Source organism: Myotis yumanensis, unplaced genomic scaffold, assembly GCF_028538775.1.
Source record: "Myotis yumanensis isolate MYYU_CA2020_CCGP unplaced genomic scaffold, mMyoYum1.0.hap1 SCAF_14, whole genome shotgun sequence".
Lineage (NCBI taxonomy): Eukaryota > Metazoa > Chordata > Mammalia > Chiroptera > Vespertilionidae > Myotis > Myotis yumanensis.
In genome coordinates this window covers 2,124,543-2,145,807 of record NW_027223765.1, presented here as the reverse complement: position 1 = coordinate 2,145,807, position 21,265 = coordinate 2,124,543, and the positions used below count along the sequence as shown (strand labels likewise).

The 21,265-nt window shown below is 66.0% G+C and overlaps 3 protein-coding genes across 7 annotated transcripts; 1 reads left to right on the top strand and 2 right to left on the bottom strand.

The window, feature by feature from the left end:
- The first annotated feature begins 298 nt into the window (after positions 1-298).
- On the top strand, positions 299-5,138 carry IFRD2 (interferon related developmental regulator 2). Its single transcript, XM_070391317.1, has 12 exons — positions 299-504; positions 2,288-2,407; positions 2,493-2,577; positions 2,685-2,809; positions 2,888-3,045; positions 3,197-3,247; positions 3,331-3,500; positions 3,587-3,692; positions 3,992-4,129; positions 4,216-4,344; positions 4,420-4,515; positions 4,653-5,138. Exons 1-12 carry the CDS (start codon positions 447-449, stop codon positions 4,731-4,733), a joined length of 1,317 nt encoding a protein of 438 aa, XP_070247418.1. The 5' UTR covers positions 299-446; the 3' UTR covers positions 4,734-5,138.
- LSMEM2 (leucine rich single-pass membrane protein 2) lies at positions 4,657-8,312 on the bottom strand. The gene is made up of 4 exons (XM_070391320.1): positions 8,291-8,312; positions 6,206-6,322; positions 5,972-6,127; positions 4,657-5,760 (listed from the first exon to the last, which is right to left on the bottom strand). The coding sequence occupies exons 1-4, from the start codon at positions 8,310-8,312 to the stop codon at positions 5,627-5,629; spliced, it is 429 nt and encodes a 142-aa protein (XP_070247421.1). The 3' UTR covers positions 4,657-5,626.
- A 1,477-nt stretch (positions 8,313-9,789) lies between these two features.
- SEMA3B (semaphorin 3B) lies at positions 9,790-20,833 on the bottom strand. Of its 5 annotated transcripts, XM_070391311.1 has the most exons (19): positions 20,537-20,622; positions 20,327-20,396; positions 16,559-16,754; positions 15,815-15,972; positions 15,592-15,654; positions 15,064-15,183; positions 14,897-14,990; positions 14,620-14,739; positions 13,495-13,640; positions 13,295-13,406; positions 13,110-13,179; positions 12,890-13,034; positions 12,332-12,551; positions 12,086-12,177; positions 11,969-12,010; positions 11,598-11,755; positions 11,453-11,508; positions 11,227-11,366; positions 9,790-10,569 (listed from the first exon to the last, which is right to left on the bottom strand). In XM_070391311.1, exons 3-19 carry the CDS (start codon positions 16,641-16,643, stop codon positions 10,180-10,182), a joined length of 2,211 nt encoding a protein of 736 aa, XP_070247412.1. In that variant the 5' UTR covers positions 16,644-16,754; positions 20,327-20,396; positions 20,537-20,622; the 3' UTR covers positions 9,790-10,179. The 5 variants fall into 5 exon arrangements, with proteins under 5 accessions (XP_070247412.1, XP_070247415.1, XP_070247411.1 ...); XM_070391314.1 differs by lacking the exons at positions 20,327-20,396; positions 20,537-20,622 and adding an exon at positions 20,782-20,833; XM_070391310.1 differs by lacking the exon at positions 20,327-20,396 and having other exon boundaries at positions 20,537-20,643.
- Between the last annotated feature and the right edge of the window lie 432 nt (positions 20,834-21,265).

Sequence of the window (21,265 nt, the reverse complement as noted above, 5' to 3'; positions counted from 1 at the left end):
TGCGTGGTGGGCGGCTTAGTTTCAAAGTTAAGGATTGTGCGCGTTTGCAGGTGGCGTGGGTGGGGAGGACACAGAGCATTGTGGGTGCGTAGTTTAGCTGAAGTCGTGGGCTTAAGGGTCACGGGAGTAGACTACAGTTCCCGAGATGCTCTGTGGCCAGCCGTAATACGCGCGCACAGCCCTCTGGGAGTAGTAGTTTCGGCCTCGTGGCTGTGGGTCTGGACCGGATGGCCAGGAACTCGCCTTCCCGGCAACCTGTGTAGCAGGGCGGGGCGCCTCGGCCGGTTTGGCAGGGCGGGGCGCCTAGCGAAGATGGTGGTGCGCGCGGCGTGTGGCTCCCGTCGCCTGCCTGAGCCTCAGCTCCGTGCAACGGCCGGCGTCTCGCTGGTCTGGAGTCCCAGTCCGCCGGGTCCCTGACCCCGCGCCCCTCGCGCCCGATTCCCGGGATGCCCCGCGCCCGTAAGGGCAGCGCGCCCCGCAAGGGCGGCCAGCGCCGCAGAGGCGGTAAGTGTGGGCTCGGGCAGCTGATGAACGGCGAGCGGGGGACCCTCTGTGGTCCCCGTCGGTGTCCCTGAGGGTCCTGGGCGGGAACTCCTGCCTGGACCCGCTGGGCGCCGCTTCCCGCAGCTCCCCCGCGGCCCGCACGTGCCCCGGGACACGGCGGCCACGTGTGCGCCCCACCTGAGCGCGCTGCTAGGTCTGGAGCCTGCGCTCCGGACGCTAACGCGGTGGGCACCTCCTGACTCGGTTTCCCCATTGCTCCCTCGCCCTAGCTGCCTGCTTTGTCAGCCACACCCGCAGGACAGAGAAGGAAGCTCGCCCCTCCCCAGTCCCTGGCCCTTTCTTGGACTGGACTAGAAAGTTGGTGGGAGGCCTGGGGGAGAACCGAGGGAGGGAGGGAGGGAGGGAAGGAGGGGGCGATGGGGAGTTGGGGGACTGCGGCCTCGGTGGACCTGGCCCTAGAAGGCGGATGGGAGCCCTGGGGCCCGAGGCAGCCCTGGGAGCTTATCAGCGGGGACCAGGAGAATGTCCTGGTGCAGTAAACACATGTTAGCTTGCACGGGTGGGGTGGGGTGGGGTGCCCGCTAGGCACAGCAGAGACCCCGGCTTGGGTGGGAGAGCATCTAAGAGGGCATATTCCAGAATGGCTGGTTGTGGGGGAAGCTCACGGAGTGTGTCAGCCCCAGAGGTAGGCAACCAAGGAAGCCGCAAGGCGGGGGCTTCTGGGGGAGCCCTGAGAAGGGGAAGGAGAGAGAGCCATGGGGAGGGGGCAGTTGTGCAGAGGCCTGGCTTCTGCGGGGGCCGGGGCACAGTGGAGCACCTGAGGGGAGGCTGGGCTGCCTGGCTGGTGGGAGTGAGAGGAGATGAGCAGAGGCCTGCGTGGGGGTTGGACTTTGTCCCCAGGCACATGGAGAACGTGGTTCCTGAGAGGTAGGACCAGCCTGATGACCAGACCCGCTTGGGGCTCGGCTGTGATCACCGCCCTGGCCAGCGCAGAACCCATACACACGAGTGTTCAGTTCTGCTGAGTGGGACGCTCCCGAGCTAGTGTTTTCAGGGGCTCCTGCCGTCAGGGGCCACTCATTTTCTGCACCCCCCAGGGCAGGAGGAACCTCTGTGTTCACCCGCCCAGGGCTGAAGGCCTGGGATGGACCCAGGGGAGCTCAGAAGGCAGTGCGCTGGAAGCCTGGGCGCCCACCCACACCCCTGGGACCTGGGCTCTGCCCCCAGGGCCGGTGGGTGAGGGGTGAGCTTGTTGGCTCACAGAAGCGCCTTTTCTAGTCACTTTCTTAGTCGTTGTCTTCACTTGCCCTGACCTGGTTGCACCCCTGTTCAGAGGTGCAGCTGGGATTTGAACCCTGGGTCTGTCTCATTCTGTAATTCAAGTCCCTGACTCTTGCTCTGGCCATTTGGGGGGCATAATCTGGGCGGGTGCCAGCTCCCCCAGGGGAGCCTAGGGATGGTCCCACCTCAGGCTGGGCCCCAGGCTCCCTGGGGCCTGTACGGGGGCGGGGGGGGGGGGGCCTTCTGCCTCCACCTGGCTTTCGGTCTCTGTAAGGCTCTGATCTTGGGTCGGCTCTTCAGGGGCTCCTAGGCTGGGCCTGGTAGACCTCGCTCCCTTTCTCCTGCTTCCTGGCTCAGCCCCTGTGCCTCCCACCTCAGCCTTGATTTTCTCATCTTTGAGAGGGGCAGCATCCTGTCTCGGGGGGCCATGAGGCTGGATGAGGCACCCCAGCCATCACTCACCCATGGAGGCAGGCCAAATGGCCCATTCCACCCTCCCCAGGTGCTCAGAGCAGCGCCCAGGCTGACTCGGGTTCCAGTGAGGATGAGGCGGCCAGTGAGGCCCGCAGCACCACCAGTGACTGCCCCAGCCTTCTCAGCACCGCGGCGGAGGACAGCCTGGGTGAGAGCGCGTGGGGGTTTGGCAGGGACTCGGTGGGGCCTCTGGGGCCAGGGCAAGACGCAGGGCTGACCAGCTGGCCTTGCAGGGGGGGATGCCGTGGACGAGCAGAGCCAGCAGGAGGACCTTGAGGAGAAGCTGAAGGAGTATGTGGACTGCCTCACAGATAAGAGGTACCCTGGCTGCCCGCCAGCCCGGCTCCCATGTCCCTGCTCAGCCCCTGGCAGATGTGGCCCAGGTCGGGCTGGCCCAAGGACAGACACCCTTCTTCATCCCCCAGTGCCAAGACCCGGCAAGGTGCTCTTGAGAACTTGCGCCTGGCCCTGGCGTCCCGCCTGCTCCCCGACTTCCTGCTGGAGCGCAGCCTCACACTGGCCGATGCCTTGGAAAAGTGCCTCAAGAAAGGTTGGATGTGGGGCACGTGGGACCTGAAGTGGCCGGGTGCTGACCCAGGTGCGTGGCTGACTGGACACGTCCCCGCAGGGAAGGGTGAGGAGCAGGCGCTGGCCGCCGCCCTGCTGGGCCTGCTCTGCGTGCAGCTGGGTCCCGGGCCCAAGAGCGAGGAGCTGTTCCACGGCCTGCAGCCCCTGCTGGTGTCGGTGCTCACGGATGCCGCGGCCAGCCCTTCCGCCCGGCTCCACGTGAGTGCTGTGCCCCGCGACACCCTCCCCTCCCCACCCCGACGCAGAGAGGTGGCTCCTCCTGCCTCCAGGCCCCCTGCTCCGAGGCTGAGCCCCGGGCTGGGAACCAGGGCTCACTCCTGACCATGGCCTGGCTTTGTTCTCCCAACAGTGTGCGTCCGCTCTGGGCTTGGGCTGCTACGTGGCTGCCGCTGACGTCCAGGTACGTGGCCTTGGGGCACGGAGGGTAGAGCACCCAGGCCCTCGCTCCGCCCTGAGCCACTCCCCACCTCCCTGTGCCCCTAGGACCTGCTCTCTTGCCTCACCTGCTTGGAAGGGGTTTTTAGCCGGTCTTGCGGTGCGGGTGGCTCCACAGCCTCTGCCAGCCTGCATGGCCTGTTCCGTGCCACCCTGCAAGCCTGGGCATTGCTACTCACCATCTGCCCCAGCAGCCACATCGGCCACATCCTTGACAGGTAGAGGCGACTGCCCAGGGGGTGCGGGAGGGGAGAGTGAAGGAGCCCCCAGCCCACACACGCAGCTCAGCTCGCCCCCTCCCCAGGCAGCTGCCCCGGCTGCTCCAGCTCTTGTCCAGTGACACTGTGAACCTGCGGATTGCCGCCGGCGAGACCATCGCACTGCTTTTTGAGCTCGCCCGGGACCTCGAGGTGTGAGGGGAGGGCGCCTGCTGATACCACGTGCCACCCCAGGCCCATGCAGGGGATGCCACCAAAGACAGGGCAGCCTTAGGTCAGGGCGGAAGTAGCCCCAACACAGACTCAGGTGCCAGGGCCTGTGCTGGGAGCTCTGAGCAGGGTTGTCTGGCCGAGGCAGGGGTCCAGGCGGGGCTAAGGGGCCCAGGCAGAGAAGAAAGCGACTTCCTCAGTGAAAGGCAGGGTTTGGGCTGCCCGTGTGGAGCCAGCAGAGCTCAGGCTCCTGTGCACCCCCGCCCGATCCGCCCCTGCAGGAGGACCTGACCTACGGGGACATGGACGCCCTCTGCGGCGCTCTGCGCACTCTGGCCACCGACAGCAACAAGTACCGCGCCAAGGCCGACCGCCGGCGCCAGCGCGCCACTTTCCGCGCGGTGCTGCACTTCGTCGAGGTGCGTGTGCGAACTGTGGCCCAGCGAGCGTGTCCCCAGGCCCGCCCGCCCACCAAGCCCGGCCTCACGGCCCCTCTGCCCCGCAGGGCGGCGAGTGTGAGGAAGAGACCATCCGCTTCGGCCTCGAGGTGCTCTACGTGGACAGCTGGGCCCGGCGCCGAGTCTACGCCGCCTTCAAGGATGTGCTGGGGTCGGGCCTGCACCACCACCTGCAGGTGGGAAGGCGGGCAGGGAGGGGGCACCCGCGAGTCCGCTGCCCACGGGCCACGCTCACTGTCCTCTCTGCCCAGAACAACGAGCTGCTCCGCGACATCTTTGGCCTGGGCCCCGTGCTGGTGCTGGACGCCGCCGCCCTGAAGGCCTGCAAGGTCTCCCGGTTTGAGAAGGTTTGTACCCTCGGCTCCTGTGTTTTCCCTGTATTCCCACTGCCCGGAGCTCTGCAGGGGCCGCAGGAGAAGCCCTGCCCCCCACCCCCATTCCCACCCGGACCCCCGGCTCACAGATCCCCACTCTGCCCCGCCAGCACCTGTACAACGCAGCCGCCTGCAAAGCGAGGACCAAGGCGCGCAGCCGGGTGCGGGATAAGCGGGCAGACGTCCTGTGAGGCAGGAACAGGACCGGCCGAAGAGGTCACACCCTGCCCAGGTTTCTCACAGAAGACAGTGCAACAGCTGGTCCCTGCCAGAAAGTGTGGCTTTATTTTTTTAATGGCTAAACCAAAAACACGCGGGGTGGGTGGCTGGAGCCAGGCCACTTGGGACCCTGGCTCTCTGCCCCTGCACCCAGCCTGCGGCCCCTGCCTGCCCTGTCTCGGCCAGGCCCGATGCTCCCGTCCTGAGCTGTGCTCGCCTGGCTCCCCTGGGGTGAACCACTTCCCTGAGGAGGGTGGGGGTGGCATCTGGAGAAAGGTCACCACAACAGGTGGGGAGGGGAGGCCTCTGGCGTGGCTTTATGTGCGGGTTTTTAAAGACTATTAGAGGTAATTAAACTGAGTGCGCAGCCTGCTGTGGCCCTGGCTCCTGGGTGTTTGCCTGCCCCCGCCCCCCCCCCCACCTTGGGCCCAGCTCCGCCTCGCCTGTGCCCTCGGAGCCTCCCCAGATGGCCCTCCTGCTCAGCCTGGCCTGTCTTGAGCTGAGGCTGGAACCCCTCTGGGAAGCTTGGCAAAGTTGGGGTGAGTGGAATGGGGGCAGCTGTTTCTAGACTCAGGAACCTGCTCTCTGGGGAGGCCAAGGAGTGCTGGCAGGCCGCAGGGAGAGCCCGGAGGCTGGCTCTGACCTTGGGCCACCCAGAGCCGGGCCTTGACCCCAGGAGACCCGGCTAGGCCTGGCCCGAAAAAGCCAGGAGAGGCGGTCAGCTGTGGGGCAGATGAGCTTCTTGCACAGAAACCTCACCAGGAAGTAGGTGGAGCAGCAGTGGGAGGGGAGAGGACAAACCTGCCAAGGGCCGCTTTATTCCCCCAACACACACACACCCCCGGGTCCAGGCCCAGGGCTCATCTCAGCTGGGCGCTCGGGCCTCGCTGGAGTTGAGCCTCCGCAGCTGGCTGAGGCTGGCCAGCCGCAGCTTGAGTAAGGTCTCCTCCTGCGCGTGCAATGTGTGCGCCATGGTGCGGAGGGATTCGCTCTGCAGCACTGCGGGTGGCGGGGATGCGGATATGAGATCATGTGCCCCCCCCACACACACACAACTCCCCACCCCCACCCATCCAGCCCGGCTCCACAGTGCGTGTGAACCCCACCCACCCGGCACTGCCACCGCCTCTCCAGTGGCTCCCGCCAACCGCACGGGTTCCAGTCCCACTCCCTGGCCCTGGGTTCCCACTGGCCTTGCGCGCCCCCATACCGCTCAGGTAGACCCCCAGGATGGCCAGCGCCAGGCAGGTGAGCACCAGCAGAGCGAGCAGCAGCAGGAAGCCCCCGCGGCTGCAGCCAGGAGGCAAGAGGCCCAGCAGCTCATCCCATGGCTGTGCCTCCTCGGCCAGGTAGGGGCACAGCAAGCCTGCGGGGCAATGGGGGCATCAGGAGAGTAGTGGGGCGCTGGCTCTCCTCTCCCACGCCCTCCGCCCCGCCCCCTCACCTCCGCTGTGCAGGTCACTGATGGACTCCACCCGGAGCAGGCGCACCTCCTGCACGTGGTTGGCCAGTGATGCCCGGTTCCCCGGGCTCAGCGTCGGTGCCGCCGCCGCGGTGTCTGCTGGGGCAGCGCAGGGTTGATTCAGCCAGCGGGCCACCCCCTCCTTCTGGGTGGCTTTCAGAGGCAGCATGGGCTCCGAGAAGACGGGGACAGGACAAAGGGACACGGACTCTCAATCCCCTAAATGCAGCTCCGGAATTTGGGAGCCAGGATAGCCCCGAACCCCATGGGCCTGATTCGCCCCCAGGAGCAGGAGATGCTTGACTCCCTCGGTGTGTTTCCCCGCAAGCACCTCGGGGACGCACAGGTGCTCTGCTCGCTCGCTGCCGGAGAAGAGGTGACCAGCCTCGGGGGCTGACCCCACGGCGCATATTCACTCCGGCCTCTCCTGCTGTTTCCGCGGCCGACCCTGGGAGTCAGCCATCAGGCCGGAGCCTGGAGACCTGGTCCCGGGGAGCGCAGCCGCGCCAGCCCGCCAGCCTCTCCTGGCCGGGGCTGTGCTCTGTAACACACCCCGCTGCTTCGCTCAGCGTCACGGCGGGAGGCCTGCCTGGCCCCCGGGCGCCCGCCGGGCCGCCTGGGCATTTGGGTTTCTCCCGGTTCCTTGTGGAATTAGTAACCCCAGCAAAGGACGTGCGTCGCTGAGGGTGGCAGCTTCTCTGCGGTTCCCAGGAGTTAATAAGGACAGATTCTGAGAAGCAGAATTAATGGGTCCAACGCAGGGACTTTTTTTAAAAAAAAAACTATCTTCAAATTGCCCTCCAGCATGACTGCCCACAGCCCCCAAAAGGGCACACCATTGCCACCATTAGGCATCTCCACTGAAAAAATGTACATACCACATGTGTACACATACATGTGCTAAGTTGGGGGATGGAAAAAGGCCTTTTTTGACCCATTTGATTGGGTCGCTGCCTGGGGGTGCCTGATATGTGTGTGGCTCCCTAATTATCCATTCACAGCCTCTACCCAACACTGGAATCTGTGTACTTTTCCTGGACTTTAATTACTTATTTTTGGATCCATCAAAGTATTTATTTTGTGATTTCTAAAGGTTATATTTTTCTTAAAAAAACAGTTATTTTTTCTTTGTTGCTAATCCTCACCCAAGGATATTTTTTCATTGATTTTTAGGGAGAGTAGAAGGGAGGTGAGGAGACAGAAATATCGATGTGAGAGAGACACATCGGTTCATTACCTTCCACACAGGTCCTGACCAGGGCCAGGGATCGAGTCTGCAATCTAGGTATGTGCCCTTGACTGGTTCGAACCTGGGACCCTTCAGACCACAGGTTGGCGCTCTATCCACAGAGCCAAACCTGCTAGGGCAAACTATATTTTCTTTCAGTTATTTGTCTTGATTTTTTTAAAGAAGTTTCAAGTGTTCATTTCTATGATACATGATCTGCAAATTGCATTGTGTACCCACCACCAAAGGCAAATCATCTTCTGACCCCCCTACAATATTGAAAGTGTGATGGGGGCGTGACTAGCCGAGGCAGGCTGGCCCTGCAGCCTGTGGGCCCTGCACGGGAGGGGCAGTGGCAAGTGGCCATCAAAGTCTTAACTAGAGTCACTCTGACCAGCCAAGGGACCCCAACCTTGAGCCAGGTGGGGCCACTCAGGCCCAAGTTGGAGGAAGCCAGAAGGCTAGCTCCCCCCAGGCCCTGGGCCATGGGCCCAAATGCTTCCTGCAACCACTGCCCACCCCCAAGCCCAGCTTCTTCCCTGAAGGAAGAGCTGAACTGGCCAGGCAGCTGCCCCACCCACACCCACTTGGCTGCAGCCTGTGGTTAACCCTCTCACTACGGGTGGCTCCCCCAATCCCTCCCTGCCGTCCCCGGGGAAACAGGCAGGGCCTGGGGTGAGAGGGTCCAGGCCGGGGGTCTTCCTCCATGGACAGGTGCAGGCCCCATGGGACATGGTGACTGATGAGTGACTGAGGGAGTGAGGTCAGTGGACGGGGCAGATTTCTCCCGGGCCCACAGGGTCATCATTCTGGGGCCTTGCCCTCCCTCAGTCACCTACCTTGCTGGGTCTCCTCTGGCATGATGGGGTGGGCAGTCAGGGCCTGGTGTCAGCCCCAGAAGCAGGACAGGATGGAGGCAGCAGTGGCTCCTCAGAACCCGGGGAAGGCCTGGCTGCCTCCCAGCCCGGCCCAAAATAACCCTGAGCTCAGCCCTCGGGCTATATTTAGAGGGAGGGAGCAGAGTGGCCGGCAGGGGCCAGTGCGGCTCTTGGCTCTTGGCTGGCGATGGAGCCCCGACCAGGGCAGGCTTCCACCAGTGCACGTGCCCGGGGGCTTCCCTGGGACCCTGCCACTCCCATACATCCGCCAACCGGGAGCCTCAGGTCTCAGGTGCACCTCCAGCAACACCCCAGCGGCAGCCTAGATGTGGGGGGGCCCTGTGCCTCGCCACCGCAAGACCCCTGCCCACAACTGGGTGGTCTCTCCAAGCAAATGTGGGGTAAGCACCCACCACCGTGTGACCTGCTGGCACCAGGGGCTGAGGGTGATGGGCAAGGGGGCAGATCGCCCCATCCAGGCGGGCAGCCATGCTGCGCAGCCGGAGGACCTAACTTGAAGGCTGGTTTGTCTGTTACTAAGCCTGCAGCCCTGTGTGAAGGAGTGCCCCGTCTGACCCGTTTTCTCACCTGTAAATAGGACGGACCATGGCTCTTCCTGCACAGAGCACAGGAGGCTGGGAAGAACCACCCCCCTGACGCTCAGTGTTTTGATCCCCTTTTCACAGGAGGCTGCCCAAGGATGAGGGGCACTGCCTACCCTGAACGGAGAGAGGCCCAGCCCAGGGCCACCCTCTGCTGTTAGGTCGTCACTCCTTCCCAAAGGGGACAAAGGGCTGGGGCTCTGCCTCCCCAACACCCAGCCCGTTACTCCACTGTCTCACACTGGCCTCCTTGACTCTTCTTTCCCATTTACTTTTATTGATTTCAGAGAGGAAGGGAGAGGGAGAGAAACATCAATGATGAGAAAGAATCATTGATCGGCTGCCTCCTGCACACACACCCCCCACTGGGGATTGAGCCTGCAACCCAGGCACGTGCCCTGACTGGGAATCGAACCTGGGACCCTTCAGTCCACAGGCCGACCGACACTCTATCCACTGAGCCACACGGCTAGGGTGCCTCCGTGACTTTTCTAACGCAGCAAGCTTGTGCCCACTTCAGGGCCTTCGCACTGCCTCTTCCCTGCCCGGACGTTCTGCCCCAGATGCCCCATGGCTGGCTCCGTCACTTAGCTCAAGTGTCACCCCCTTCGGAGGCCCTTCTGCCCACATCTTTCCACATCACCCACTTTTATTTTCTCCATAGCACTGCGCCCAGAAAATTATACCATTGAGGATCTACTGTGCATGTCAGCATCTCCACAGGCCCCATAAGACCCGCTCGGGCACATGGTGCCACCTTTAACCCCTTAGGAAAAACGTCCCGCAGCTGCCAGGAAGATGCCCAAGGCCACACAGTGAGGCCTGGGGCCGGGGGTGTCTGCTGGGGCCACTCCAGCGTCAGCGGATAAAGTGTTTATTGCATTAGTACAGTGGCCCGCCCCCCAGCGCCTGGTCACAGCGTTCTGCTTCTGGCCCGACGAGAGGCCCCTCTCCCAGGGCGGCGCTCCGGGCAGCTCCCCGGTCCGGGTCGCGGTTCTGGCGCCCTGCTTCTCTGCCACCTCCGACCAGCCGGACCCTGCGCCCGGTGGCCGCTCGCCCGGGGCTACAGTCAAGGTTATCCTGTTAATAAATACGCCGGCGCGGCCCCTCGGCCAGAGCCTGTCGGTCCGTGTCTCGGTGGGCCGGGGCCGCGCGTGCCCGCGCCCCAGCCGTCTGTCTCCCGGGGTCTGTCCGCCCCTTCTCCAGCCCGTCGTCTCGTCTCCCCGGTTCCCGGCGTGGAGCCGGGAGTCACCAGTGCGCGGCGCTGCGGGGCCCCCGCTCGGCGCGCGGCTCGGGGACGTGCGTCCGCCGGTTGCGACCCTTCCTCCGGGGCTCGGGCGGCGCGGGCTGCGGCCGGCACATGCGCAGGGAGCTCGCGCCGCCGCCGCCCGGCTCCACCAGCTGCAGGAAGTCCCGGTACCAGAGCTTGGGGCCCGGCGGCGCGGCGGGCGCCGCCTCCTCGCTCCGGACCAGCCTCGCGGCCTGCGCGGCGCTCAGCACGTGCAGCACCAGGCGGCGCAGCGGCCGCGAGAAGCCCTGCTCCACCGCGGCGCACAGGTAGGCGCCCGCGTCCGCGCGCCGCAGCCCGCGCAGCAGCAGCCCCCGCGCCGTGCGCTCCGCGCGCTCCTCCGCCGGCACCTGCGGGCGGGCCTGCGTGAGGCCGGGGACGCGCTCCCGGCCCCGGCGTGGGGTGGGAAGGGCGTGGGGTGGGATGGGAGGGGTGTGGGTGGGGTGGGGTGGGGTGGGAGGGGCGTGGTGGGGTGGGAGGGGCGTGGGGCAGGGGGTGGGAAGGGCGTGGTGGGGTGGGAGGGGCGTGGTGGGGTGGGAGGGGCGTGGGGCAGGGGGTGGGAAGGGCGTGGTGGGGTGGGAGGGGCGTGGGCCAGGGGGGCCAGGTCGGCGGTGGCCGAGTGGGAGCGGCAGAGGGGCGCGCACAGGCGCACATCTGAAGGCCGAGGGCTGGCGGGCCAAGGTGTTCAGGTGGGAACCCGAACCCGGAGGGGTTCTTCTGACTGCGGGGGGCGGGTCAGGGCTCTCAATAGATGGGGCTTTTCTCGTGTGTGTGCGTGTGTGTGTGTGTGTGTGTGTGAGAGAGAGAGAGAGAGAGAGAGAGAGAGAGAGGAGCGGCCAGGAGCCTAGGCTGCAGGAATGGGCCTCACCTGGAGAGGGACCAAGCTGGACGGGCGGGGCCAGGTGGGCGGAGCCCCAGGGGAGGGGCGGGGCCTCATTAGATATGGGGGCGGGACAAGGGCTCGGTGGGCGGATCCCCACCCCGCGCCTCACTCCCCCAGGGCTCACCGGGGCGCTGGTCCCCTCCCCTGCGCGCTGGAAGGTCCACTCCACGTGCGCCTGCAGCGAGCGGGGCTCACACTCCAGGAAGGTGCTGCCGCCCTCCACGCCGAGCACCTTCCGCTCCTGCAGCGCGGGGTGGGCCGAGTCTAGGCAAGGGGCGGTCCATTCAGGCCGGGCAGGGCGAGCGGGGGGCAGCCTCAAGGGGTGAGAGGCGGGGCCGCTGGGCACTCACCCCCGGAGCACAGCGTCCTGGGGTCGCCGTTCTTCACATCTTGCCGCCGGAACCGCCTGGAGAGGCGGTGAAATGGAAGCCTCCCTGAGCCCTTCTTCTCACCGGGGCTCCCTCCCCGCGCGCCCCCCGGCCAGCCCCTGCCCACCTCTTGGCACTGGGCTGGAAGCGTGTGCACGCGGCCCCGTCCCAGGCGCAGTAGGGGTCGCGCGCCAGGCAGCATTCGGCACAGGCGCGGCCATGGGCAGCACAGCGGTACAGCGGGATCTGGGCCACTGCGCTCCGAGAGGCCACGTACAGCTGGTGCTAGGGGGCACGAGGGGCTCCAGGCTGACCGAGGGGGCCTGTGCCCGCCCCCCATCGGTCAGGGGTCCCTTCCCCACTTGAGGGATGAGAACACTGAGTCTCAGGTCAGAGCCTACACTCAAACCCGGGGCTTCAAACTACCAAGGGAGGCGTGTGGTGGGGGCTCCCGGGCACCCCCTTGTCCATTCCACTCCTGAGCCTCTGGTCACTTACCCTCTTGGAGGAGATTTGCATGCTGGTGACAGCGGCAGAGTCCTGAGAGAGAGAAGGGGTGCTGGGGGCTGGGGCTGAGGGGAGTGGGGTCCCCCGATGACGGGCGCTAGGCCTCACCTCAAACACGTGCAGCTCCTCCAGGAGCAGCCCCTCGTCGCTGGGCCCGCTGCCCTTGGGGACCGAGATCACCTTCAGCACCGTGCCAGCGTCTGTGGGGGCGAGAGGGCCTGACTCTGTACCCCCCGACAGCCAGGCCGGGCTCTCTTCCCTCCCCCTCGGCGAGGTGGGTTGGTCAGAGAGTGGGGTGGAACCATCAGAGCAGCGCGGGGAGACAGGGAGGGGGCTGAACAAGAGGAGCCTGACCCGTGCCAATGAAGAGGACGGCGTAGTGGCCATCGGCAGCTGCTACTCGGTCTGCAGCAATCTGGGTGAAGGTGTACCCGGCACCCACTTGTAGGAAGAGAGGGCGCCCCCCCAGGGGCAGGATGGAGCTGTACATGAGCGGGTGGTTCCGGGCAAACTGGATGACGTCATCAGGAAAGTCCTTGGTGGAACTGAAGGTACCAAAAGTCTTGCTGGGGCACTGGGGGTGGGAGGAGGCAGGACAGGGCCGTGGTATGAGGGCCTGGAGGGCAGCCCTCCACAAGGGGCCTCCCAGCCCTGGAGTGTGTGTGTGTGTGGGGGGATTGGGGCTTGGGAAGGACTGGACAGAGCCGCGTCTGGGAATCTGAGAAGAGGCCCAGCCTTGCCTTTGGGAATCGGAGGAGGAGACCTAGCCTTTCCCCAGAAGCCCTGTCTGATGAAGGAGACCCCCCCCCCCATAACAAAAGGTAGAAACCACATTTAACCAGGAAACCCAGGCCAAGTTCTCCACGCTGAGGCTTGTGGGTTGTGGGGGGGGGGGACCCCTGGACTACGCACCATGCCCGGCCGGGGGTAGGGGACACGGCCCTGGTAGGACACCCACTGATGCGTCGGCCCCTCCTTGTGTGCGAAGGGCCCCAGGAAGGCCCGGCGCACGTCGCTCATGCTGTACACGCACACGGCCGAGCCCTGGAAGACGCCGCTGCAGGGGAGGGGAGGACGAGGAGTGACGGGCCCGCGGAGCCAGGCTGCCCCGCGGCCACCTCCCGGCCCTCACCTGGAAGTGGAGAAGACGGCATAGAGCAGCGGGGCCCAGCGGTCCCTGGAGGGCAGCAGGAACACGTCCTCTGTGGGGACGGGGCCTCGTTGGAGGAGGGCACACAGCCCGGCAGGCCAGCCAGGCTGCCGAGTCTGTGCCCCGGTACCCCGCCCCCCACTCCGGCCTCCACGCCTGGCACTCACGGAGCTGGTCAAAGTGTGTGTCACCCTCGATGCCCGGCACTGAGCACACCAGCCGCGCCTTCAGGAACGTGGTCCACTTGTTGACCAGGCTGCGCTGGCCGCCCACGTCATTCTGTGGGGTCAGTTGGAGGGGATGAGGGCCAGGCCCCAAAGGCAACGGGGTGGAGCGGGGCCCGTGGATGGGTTCAGGGACTCCTCACCCGGCAGATCTGGCCAATGCGGGACACGGACCGGCGTCCCAGTGCCTGCGAGGCCTCCACCGCTGACTCGAGGAAGAAGAAGTAGATCTTGTCATCGTCGGGGTTCTCGCTCTCCGGAATCCAGAAGACCTTAATGAACTTGGGTTCTGGCCGCAGGAAGAGTGTGGGGTCAGCGCGATCCTAGCCCCGGACGCCCCGCTGTTCACCCAGGTGCTGCCTCCCCCTCCTCTCCCACAGCAGGTGGGGCAGCATCTGAGAGTACCAGCCTCTAGAACCAAGTTCAGATGGCGCGCTGCAGGCAGGGCCCTGAAGAGCAGGGCCTGTGAGTCAAGAAGCAGCCACAAGAGGGCAGCAGAGGCCGGGCCACCTGGGCAAGCAGGAAGTGGGATCCCGGCCAGTGGCAGGCCTCTGGGGGAGGGGGGGTCCCCAGGCCAGTGGTTGAAGAAAGGATGGAGATGGGGTCTCAGGTTTCACCTCCACTCACGAATCTTATTCTCTAGCAGGAAGCAGATGCCCCACTCCTGTTGCAAACCCTCTGCTGGGCCCCATCACGCGGTAAACTACCCGGGCCCCTTGTCATTGCTCCCTTCAGAAATCTGTTCCTCGGCTTGTCCCTGCCCCAGGACCTTTGCACTACTTGTGCCCTCTTCTTGGAATGCTCTTCCCTCAGTCCTGCTCTGCGTTGGGGATTGGCTCACACCCATCCTCAGCAGAGTGGCTTCCTTTACCCAACCTAGTCACCTCTTCCCTCTTCTCTACGCTCTCATTGGTCTCATGACCGGGAATTGATTTTATCGTGTTAGGAGGTCTCTGAGCTCAAGGAGCGGATGATACCCGTCTAGCCTTCCCTGCAGGGCCTGCCACATGGTAGTCCTTGGTGAGACCTGGCTGCCTCCATTGCACACTTATTCTTTTTTTTTTTTTTTTTTTTAGCATTCAGTTGATCAGCATAGTTGGGTTCTCTATCCAGGTTCTATCCAGGTTCTCCAGCCAGGTTCTTTTGCCATGTTCTGTCCCTAGGTTCTGTCTCTAGGTTCTGTCCTGCTCACTTATTCTGTGGGCCTTACTCAGCACCTGCCCTGTTGGGGATGAGGGTCCCCTCCTGCCACCCCACCAGCCCCTCACCATTGAGCCAGCGGGAGTCGTGGGGCTCAGTTCGGAGACTCGGACGCTGGCCCAGGCTGCGGAAGATGGTGAAGTCCCGGCCCATGAGGTCTGCGGCCACCCCGGAATACAGCTCTTCCCCTGCAGGCAGGGCCAGGGCTCAGCCAAGCTGAAGGCTCTTGGCTGGGGGACCTGTGGAGCTCTGGGGGCTCTTGGGGGACCTCTGGGGCTCTAGGGAGGGTCTTGGGACTTGGTGAGGTTCCAGGAGTTCTGTTGGGAACCCAGCCTTTGGACTCACCCACCAGCACGGAGGCGGCGCGGTGCCTGGGGTCATATGGACTCTTGCCCTTGCCGTCCTCCAGCCTCCGAGGGTCCAGGCGGAGCAGGGGCTCCTGGGGGCGGGCAGGTTGTCACTGCCAGGCCCTCCCCCCGACACACACACCCCTCTGCTGGCTCTGGCCTTACCTCGGGCCGGTGGCCCACCTCCAGGAACGCACAGGTGGGGTGGAAGGCCCCGGTGCCGCAGGCCAGCACGTGGGAGCGGTTGTAGGCGTGCAGCAGCTTCACGAAGTTCATGCACTCGGTCTAGCGGGCAGCCGGGGCGGGGATGGTGAGGCCTCCCCCCGGGGGGGTGGTCTTCAGGGGTTCCCGCTCACCAGTGCACCCCACCTCTTCCTTTCTGTCGCATCAGCTCAGGCAAGTACCAGCATGGGCTCCAGGGACCTGGGGGCCGTCGGTGACCAGCCCAGCCCAGCCCAGCCCACCTCCCAGCAGAATGGGTACCCGGGGAAGCAAAGGTCTGCGTTGGCCCCTGTGACTCACAGGCCCCCAAGAAGAATCACATGAGCCCCCACCCTGACTCACTACCTCCCGACTCCGCCACCTCCAGCCCCTGCCCCCATCCCGGCTGGAACAGACAGGCCTCTGTTTCAGCGCTGCCCGCCTATGGAGTGGGGGCTGACCCTCCCGCCCCCACGCGGAGCCCACACTCACACCAATGTCCTTCCCGGCCCAGTTGCACTCCTCGCGCCATTCCACAGGCGCTGGCCAGGCCAGCTGGGGGGGGGGTGGGGGAGAGGGACACAGGTCAGGGGCGTCCGATGCTCTGGGCTGGGTGTCACTCAGGGGCCCCGGCCCCGCTCTCCCGGCATCGGGTGGGCTCCCGGGGCCGCTCCCTGGGCAGCGCCGCGGGGCATCGCCGCGGGGCTGGACACACCTTCTTGGCGCGCTTGCTGATGTTGTCCAGGCTCAGGGAGGCCACGTGGTTCTCCGCGCCCACAAACAGGCGCCCGCGCTCCTCGTCCACCAGCAGGGCCTCGTAGCAGCAGGTCCTCGCCAGCCGGAAGGTCCGGAGACCGTGCTGGGCCTGGAGCTCTGCGGGTGGGGACCCGAGAACGCTGGGCGCTTCCTCCCCCCCGGGCCCTGTCCGTCTCTCTCTCAGGCTCACACGCGTGTGAGTTCACACACATGTGCATTTACACCCGCAAAGGCCCACCCCAGTGCACAGCCACCCCCTGCACCCCTGAGGGGAAGGCAGGCCGAGCTGCTGGGGCGTGCTCGGACAAGCAGTGTCTCCAGGCAGCGCACTGGGGGGCCGGGGCTCTGGGGAGGCCAGGATGGAGGGGAAGCCGGAACCCGACGCCCCAATCCAGGGAGGGCTCTGCCGTCCTGCCAGGAGCCTGGCTCAGTGCCTAGCAACCGCTCCCGGGTAGGGGTGGGAAGGGGCTCTCAGGGCCGCCACATCTCAGCTTCCCTGGGAGTAGGGGATGGTACAGAGGCAGGATCTGTTGCCATGGAGACCGAGGGGTCTTCCTGGGAAAGCAGAGGGGAGTGGGCAGAGGGGCCTGGACAGGGTTAACGAGATGGCCCGAGAGCGCTCCCAGTCCCGGAACAGGTGGCACAGCACAGGCAGCGCCCTGCCCGCCCTGGGCCCCTGCCCCTGCCCGTCAGGTGCACCTACCTTGGAAGGAGAAGCGGAGGCGGGGAGGGCTCGGGGAGGCAGCCCCCAGCACTGCCGCCCAGAGCAGGACCAGGGCTGCGATCATGGCGGCCTCCGCCCGCCCCGGCCCGGCCCAGGGCGCTCAGGGTTCAGCAGGCTTCGGCAGGCGAGTGCCGGTGCGAGGAGCCTTGAGCCGCCCTGGACTCTGCCCCGGGATCTGGAAGAGAAGCAGTAGTAGCGAGGGCCAGGGTGAGGGCGAGGGCGAGGGCGGGCGGCTGGGGGGAGCCCCGGGGATCAGGTTACAGCCCCAGGGGAAGGCGGCTGGGGGCGCATTCCACTTCCGAGTCCTCCCTCCCTGGAGGGTGCCCTGCCTGGCCACAATCACGGGCACACCACGCTGGGCACACCCTCGGGGTCACCCCACACTGGCAGGCACCCGCCCCACCACGTCACCCTCCCCAGTAGCCGGCCCTCCCATAGGCTCACTCACGGGCATTAACTCACACACCGAGGGCCTCCTCGCCAGCCTGGGACTTGGCTGGGACAGTGGGGGACACAGACAAGGTCCCCGCACAGGAGGGACTCAGGTCGGCGGGTTTCAGAGGTGCCAGGAGCAAAACGAGCGAGTTGTGGGAGTGAGAGCAACGGCGGGGGCGGCCTCAGGTGGCTGCGCCCACAGCCCAGGGACGGGCACCTCTGGGGCCGCAGCCGGTGGTGGGGAGCCTGCGAGTGTGGATGTTCCCGAGGGTCCCGTGTGTCTGTGCTGCACGTGTGAGTGGTGTGTGTGCATGCACGCGGCCATGAGGCCATGTGGCATGGGTGTTGATCACACATGCAGATATGTGGCGTGCATGTGCGCGCGCACACGGCATTGTGTTTATGCGGTGTGTGTCTGCGTGGTGCGTGCACTTTGTGGATGTGTCTGTAGTATGTGTGTCACAAGTATGTGTACCTGTGTGCACATGCATGTGTGTGTGACTATCTGGACATGCAGGTGAGCAAAAACACACGCAGTTCACCACTGCCTTCAACTGGGGACACTCCTGGAACCCACTTCTCAGAGGAGCCCCAGGGGTTGGCAGAAGCCTGGTCGCAGCCAGACTGCTGGGATGGGGGGCTGCTGGGATGGGGGGCCGCTGGGAAGGGGGGCTGCTGGGGTCGGGATTGCTGGGATGGAGGGAGCAGCCCCGGCTGAGCTGGCCTCTCTCCCCGCCCCAGAGGTGGACTGGGCTGGTCACACAGAAATTCTGAGCTCAGACTTCAGACCCAAGAGGGATCAAGGGGGAGAGCCAAAGGCCTGAGGCAGCCTCTCCCCAGCTAGGGGAGCCCGTCCCCTCCTGAGCCTCCCTCCCCGCCTCAGCCCCAGGTCTCCCCATCTGGGAGCCCCGCCACTGCTCTGAGCCAGAGCCCCTCCCTGGACCCTCAGATGGGGCCAGGTCTGAGGCAGGCTGTGCAGGTGCCGGCGCCAGAGCCCTGGGGTGGGGCAGGGGGCATAGCTGCTGAGGCCCGTTCCAGACCCCTCCCCGTAGCCCTGCCCAGCTCCATAGCTCGCCGACCTCTCCATGCCACCCCTCCCATGCGGCCCCTTCCCTCCCTCCCTCCCCTGACACTTGCCGCTGCCTCTTCTGGGCTGGGGGGGGGGGTGTCTGCGCCGCCACAAACCCCCAGCTGTCTCCCCAGTGGCCACCGAGAACTCCAGCACCCCCGCCCCTTCTCGCTCTGGAGAAGGGGAGAATCCAGAGGCCCAAGGGCACCCTCCGACGGCCCCTTTAAGGAGCAGCCCCCGCCCCCACCAAGCCAGCCACCGCCCCACGCGCGCCGTCAAGTTTACGGGGCGGGCAGATCGGGTGACTGGGCAGGCAGCCTGGACGGCTGAGGCGGTGGCCCGGCCAAAGTGGAGCGGGCACCAAGGGGGAGGGAGTAGGGACGACACCCCCTGTCGGGGCTCACGGCAATAGGGCGCCCCAAGCAGCGAAAGTGGGGCTCCCAGTCAAAGCCAAGGAGGAAGAAGCAATAAAGACCCGCCCCCAGCCCCAGGCGACTGCAGGGCGGGCAGAGGGGGCAGCTGGTAGGGTCCCCCTGGGGGCTCTTCACCTGTCCTTCCACAGCTGGGGCGCAGGGGGCCGGGAGCCAGCTGGGTGGGAGGGTCGGAGGAGAGGGGAGGGCGATCTCAACTGGGCCCTCAGGACCCAGTCCCTGTCCTTCCTCACCACGTGGGCCAGGACCCTGCCACCTGCTGGCAGTGGTTGCCATGGGAGCCAGTCTGGGCGGGAGGAGGGGCAGGGAGGACAGTGAGCAGGTCTCACTGCCCCGCAGGGTGTGGGTCCTGCAGGCGCCACCCGGGCCTGAACCCTGAACGCGGTGCGGCCCGGCGGTGCGGCGGCCCGGCATCCCTGCTGGGAGCTGAGGGCGCCCATGTGAGCTCTGGGACTGTCTTTCTTCCCGGTTGAAGGTGGGAGGACTGCCCCTCACCAATCCCCCAGCAAGGTGCCCCTGGGGCCTCGTTTGGGAAGGGTCAGGCGGCTTGGCTTGAAGCTGGGTCTGGTGGACACCCTGTCCGGGGGCTGAATGTTGACAACAGCTGAGAGGGGACCTCAGGCCCACCTGGGGGGACATGCCAGGGCTTCCACCGCTCCCCCCGGCCAGGCATCCTCCTGGAATGGCCTCAAGCTGGTCAGCAGCTCCCAGGGGTCAGCGAGGGAGGCTGTGGCTGCCAAGTCCCCTGGAGTAGACGTGTCTGTGCCCAGCCAGAGTGGGGTCGCCCTTTCCTGCGCCTCGGGCCTAATGTGCCCGGCCTGGCCAGCTGGCAGGGAAGGGTAGGGGTCAGCGGGAGAACCAGGGCGTCGGGAAGGCCTGGGGAGGGACACACCCCTGCAGGAACTTCTGGGCTTCCGGGATGCATCTCGCCCTCCTCCAGGCTCTGTGCCTTGGACCTGGCTGCCCCCCTGCCCCCCCCAGTGCAAGCAAACAAAATTCTTTGGCTGTTTACAGTGTTCCACCCAAGCAGCCAAGCTCAGCAAGTGCCTTTGAGGTCCCCACCCGCACCCGCGGTGCCCCCCACCTGCCCCCCTGCTTCTGGTTCTTCAGGCCCAAGGGCCCAGCCCCTGTCCCATTCGCCCCCAGCCCTGTGACCAGGACCCCCCACTCCCATCTTTCCAAAGCCCTGGACTCAAGGCCCCGCCAACGGGACTGGGCTCCTTCCTCCAGATGCGTCCCCTCCCTGAGCGGAAGGGCGATGCCCAGGAGGGGAGCTCAGCTTGTCCTCGTCCCCACAGGTGTCCTTCCTGCTCCTCAGGTCCAGGTGTAGGCCAGGCCCTGGGCAGGGCCTCATGGGGACAACCCGGGAGCCGGGTCATGGCTGTGGGTCACCTTGGGCTCTGGGAGTCCCCCAGGATTCTGGAGTCGGGCGGCCCGGGCCTGGGTCTCGACTGCATGGGGCAGACCAGCAGGGAGGCAGCTAAAGTCCCTGCCCCCGCCTGCACCCCTCCCTGGGGCCACCCCGGGCTCCTCGGCCTCCACCCCTTGCCAGGGCCTCCATGGGCAAAGGCCTGCCTGGGTTCTCACTTGGTGCCGCCAAGGCCTCCGGTTTTCCTTCTGGAAATAACTGGTTGGTGGAGCCAAGTCCCAGCACCTGCCTCCCCACCCGCATCACCAGCTGGGCCTGCCCCCCCCTCCCCCTGCACCTGCCTGGACGCTGGTCCTGTGCTGGGGTAGGACTCCCCTCTGAGGAGGCTGCACCGGCCCTCCCTGGGGCCTGGCCGGGCTGGGCCACCTGGGCCCCACTCACACCTGCTTTAGCCATCAGGGCTGGCGGCTCCAGCGGGCCTCCTCTGGCCACGTGGGTACTGGGATGTGCTCCCTGGGGACGCAGGCATGGGGGGGGGGGGGGGGCTGGAGAGAGCCTAACTGAGGCCTAAAGCCCCTGACACGCTGCCACCCAGGGGGTCTCCCCACCCACCCCAGCCTGGTCTCCACGCTCCCAGGGGGCCCCTGGCCCACCTTTTTGGAAAGATCAGCTCCTCCCTTCCTTGCCCGATCCCCGGTCCTTCTGAGGGCCATGTCAGAGCTGAGGTGGAGGGGCCGAGGGCGGGGCCACCACGAACCCTGGGCCTCCGGCTGTGGCCCTGCCCCCACCGCTCCGCCCCTACCCTCCGCCTCCTGCACATTCCTCCCTGGCTGAGGTCAGCCCCTCCGGGATGGGGCAGCCCCCCGCCCCCCCAGCCACATCACAGCTCTTCACTCACTCCTGTTTTCCTCATTGCCCGGCGAGGGGGGCCGGGGGTGCGGCCTCCCTCTCCCCTCCTTCTCCATCGCCTGGCTGGGGTGGGGGGGTGGGGGGGAGAAGGGCGGGCAGGGGGCGGGGCGGGCCCGCCAGGAATGCGGCAATAGTGGACCGGGTTGCCCCTACACCCATCAGCTCACATTAACACTTTGCTACACTCCCAGGAGGGCTGTTGGGGGGCTCCAGAGGCTCTGGCGGGTTAGGGGGGCAGGGATCGACCCCCTAGTAGCCGGGGAGGGGCGGAATGAATCCTGACACCTCCGCTCCCCAGCTGTGCGTCCCCCGAGGAAATGGAACCTCTCAGATGCTCCCCTCATTAGTCCTGCGGCTGTAGGGGGTGGGGGGCGGGGGGGCGGGGGCTGGCACACTGGGCATCCTGCAGCATCCAGGCCCGGGCCTCGAGGAGGCCCTTCCCTTCACCTCCTCCTCCCGCTTCTCCTGTCCCC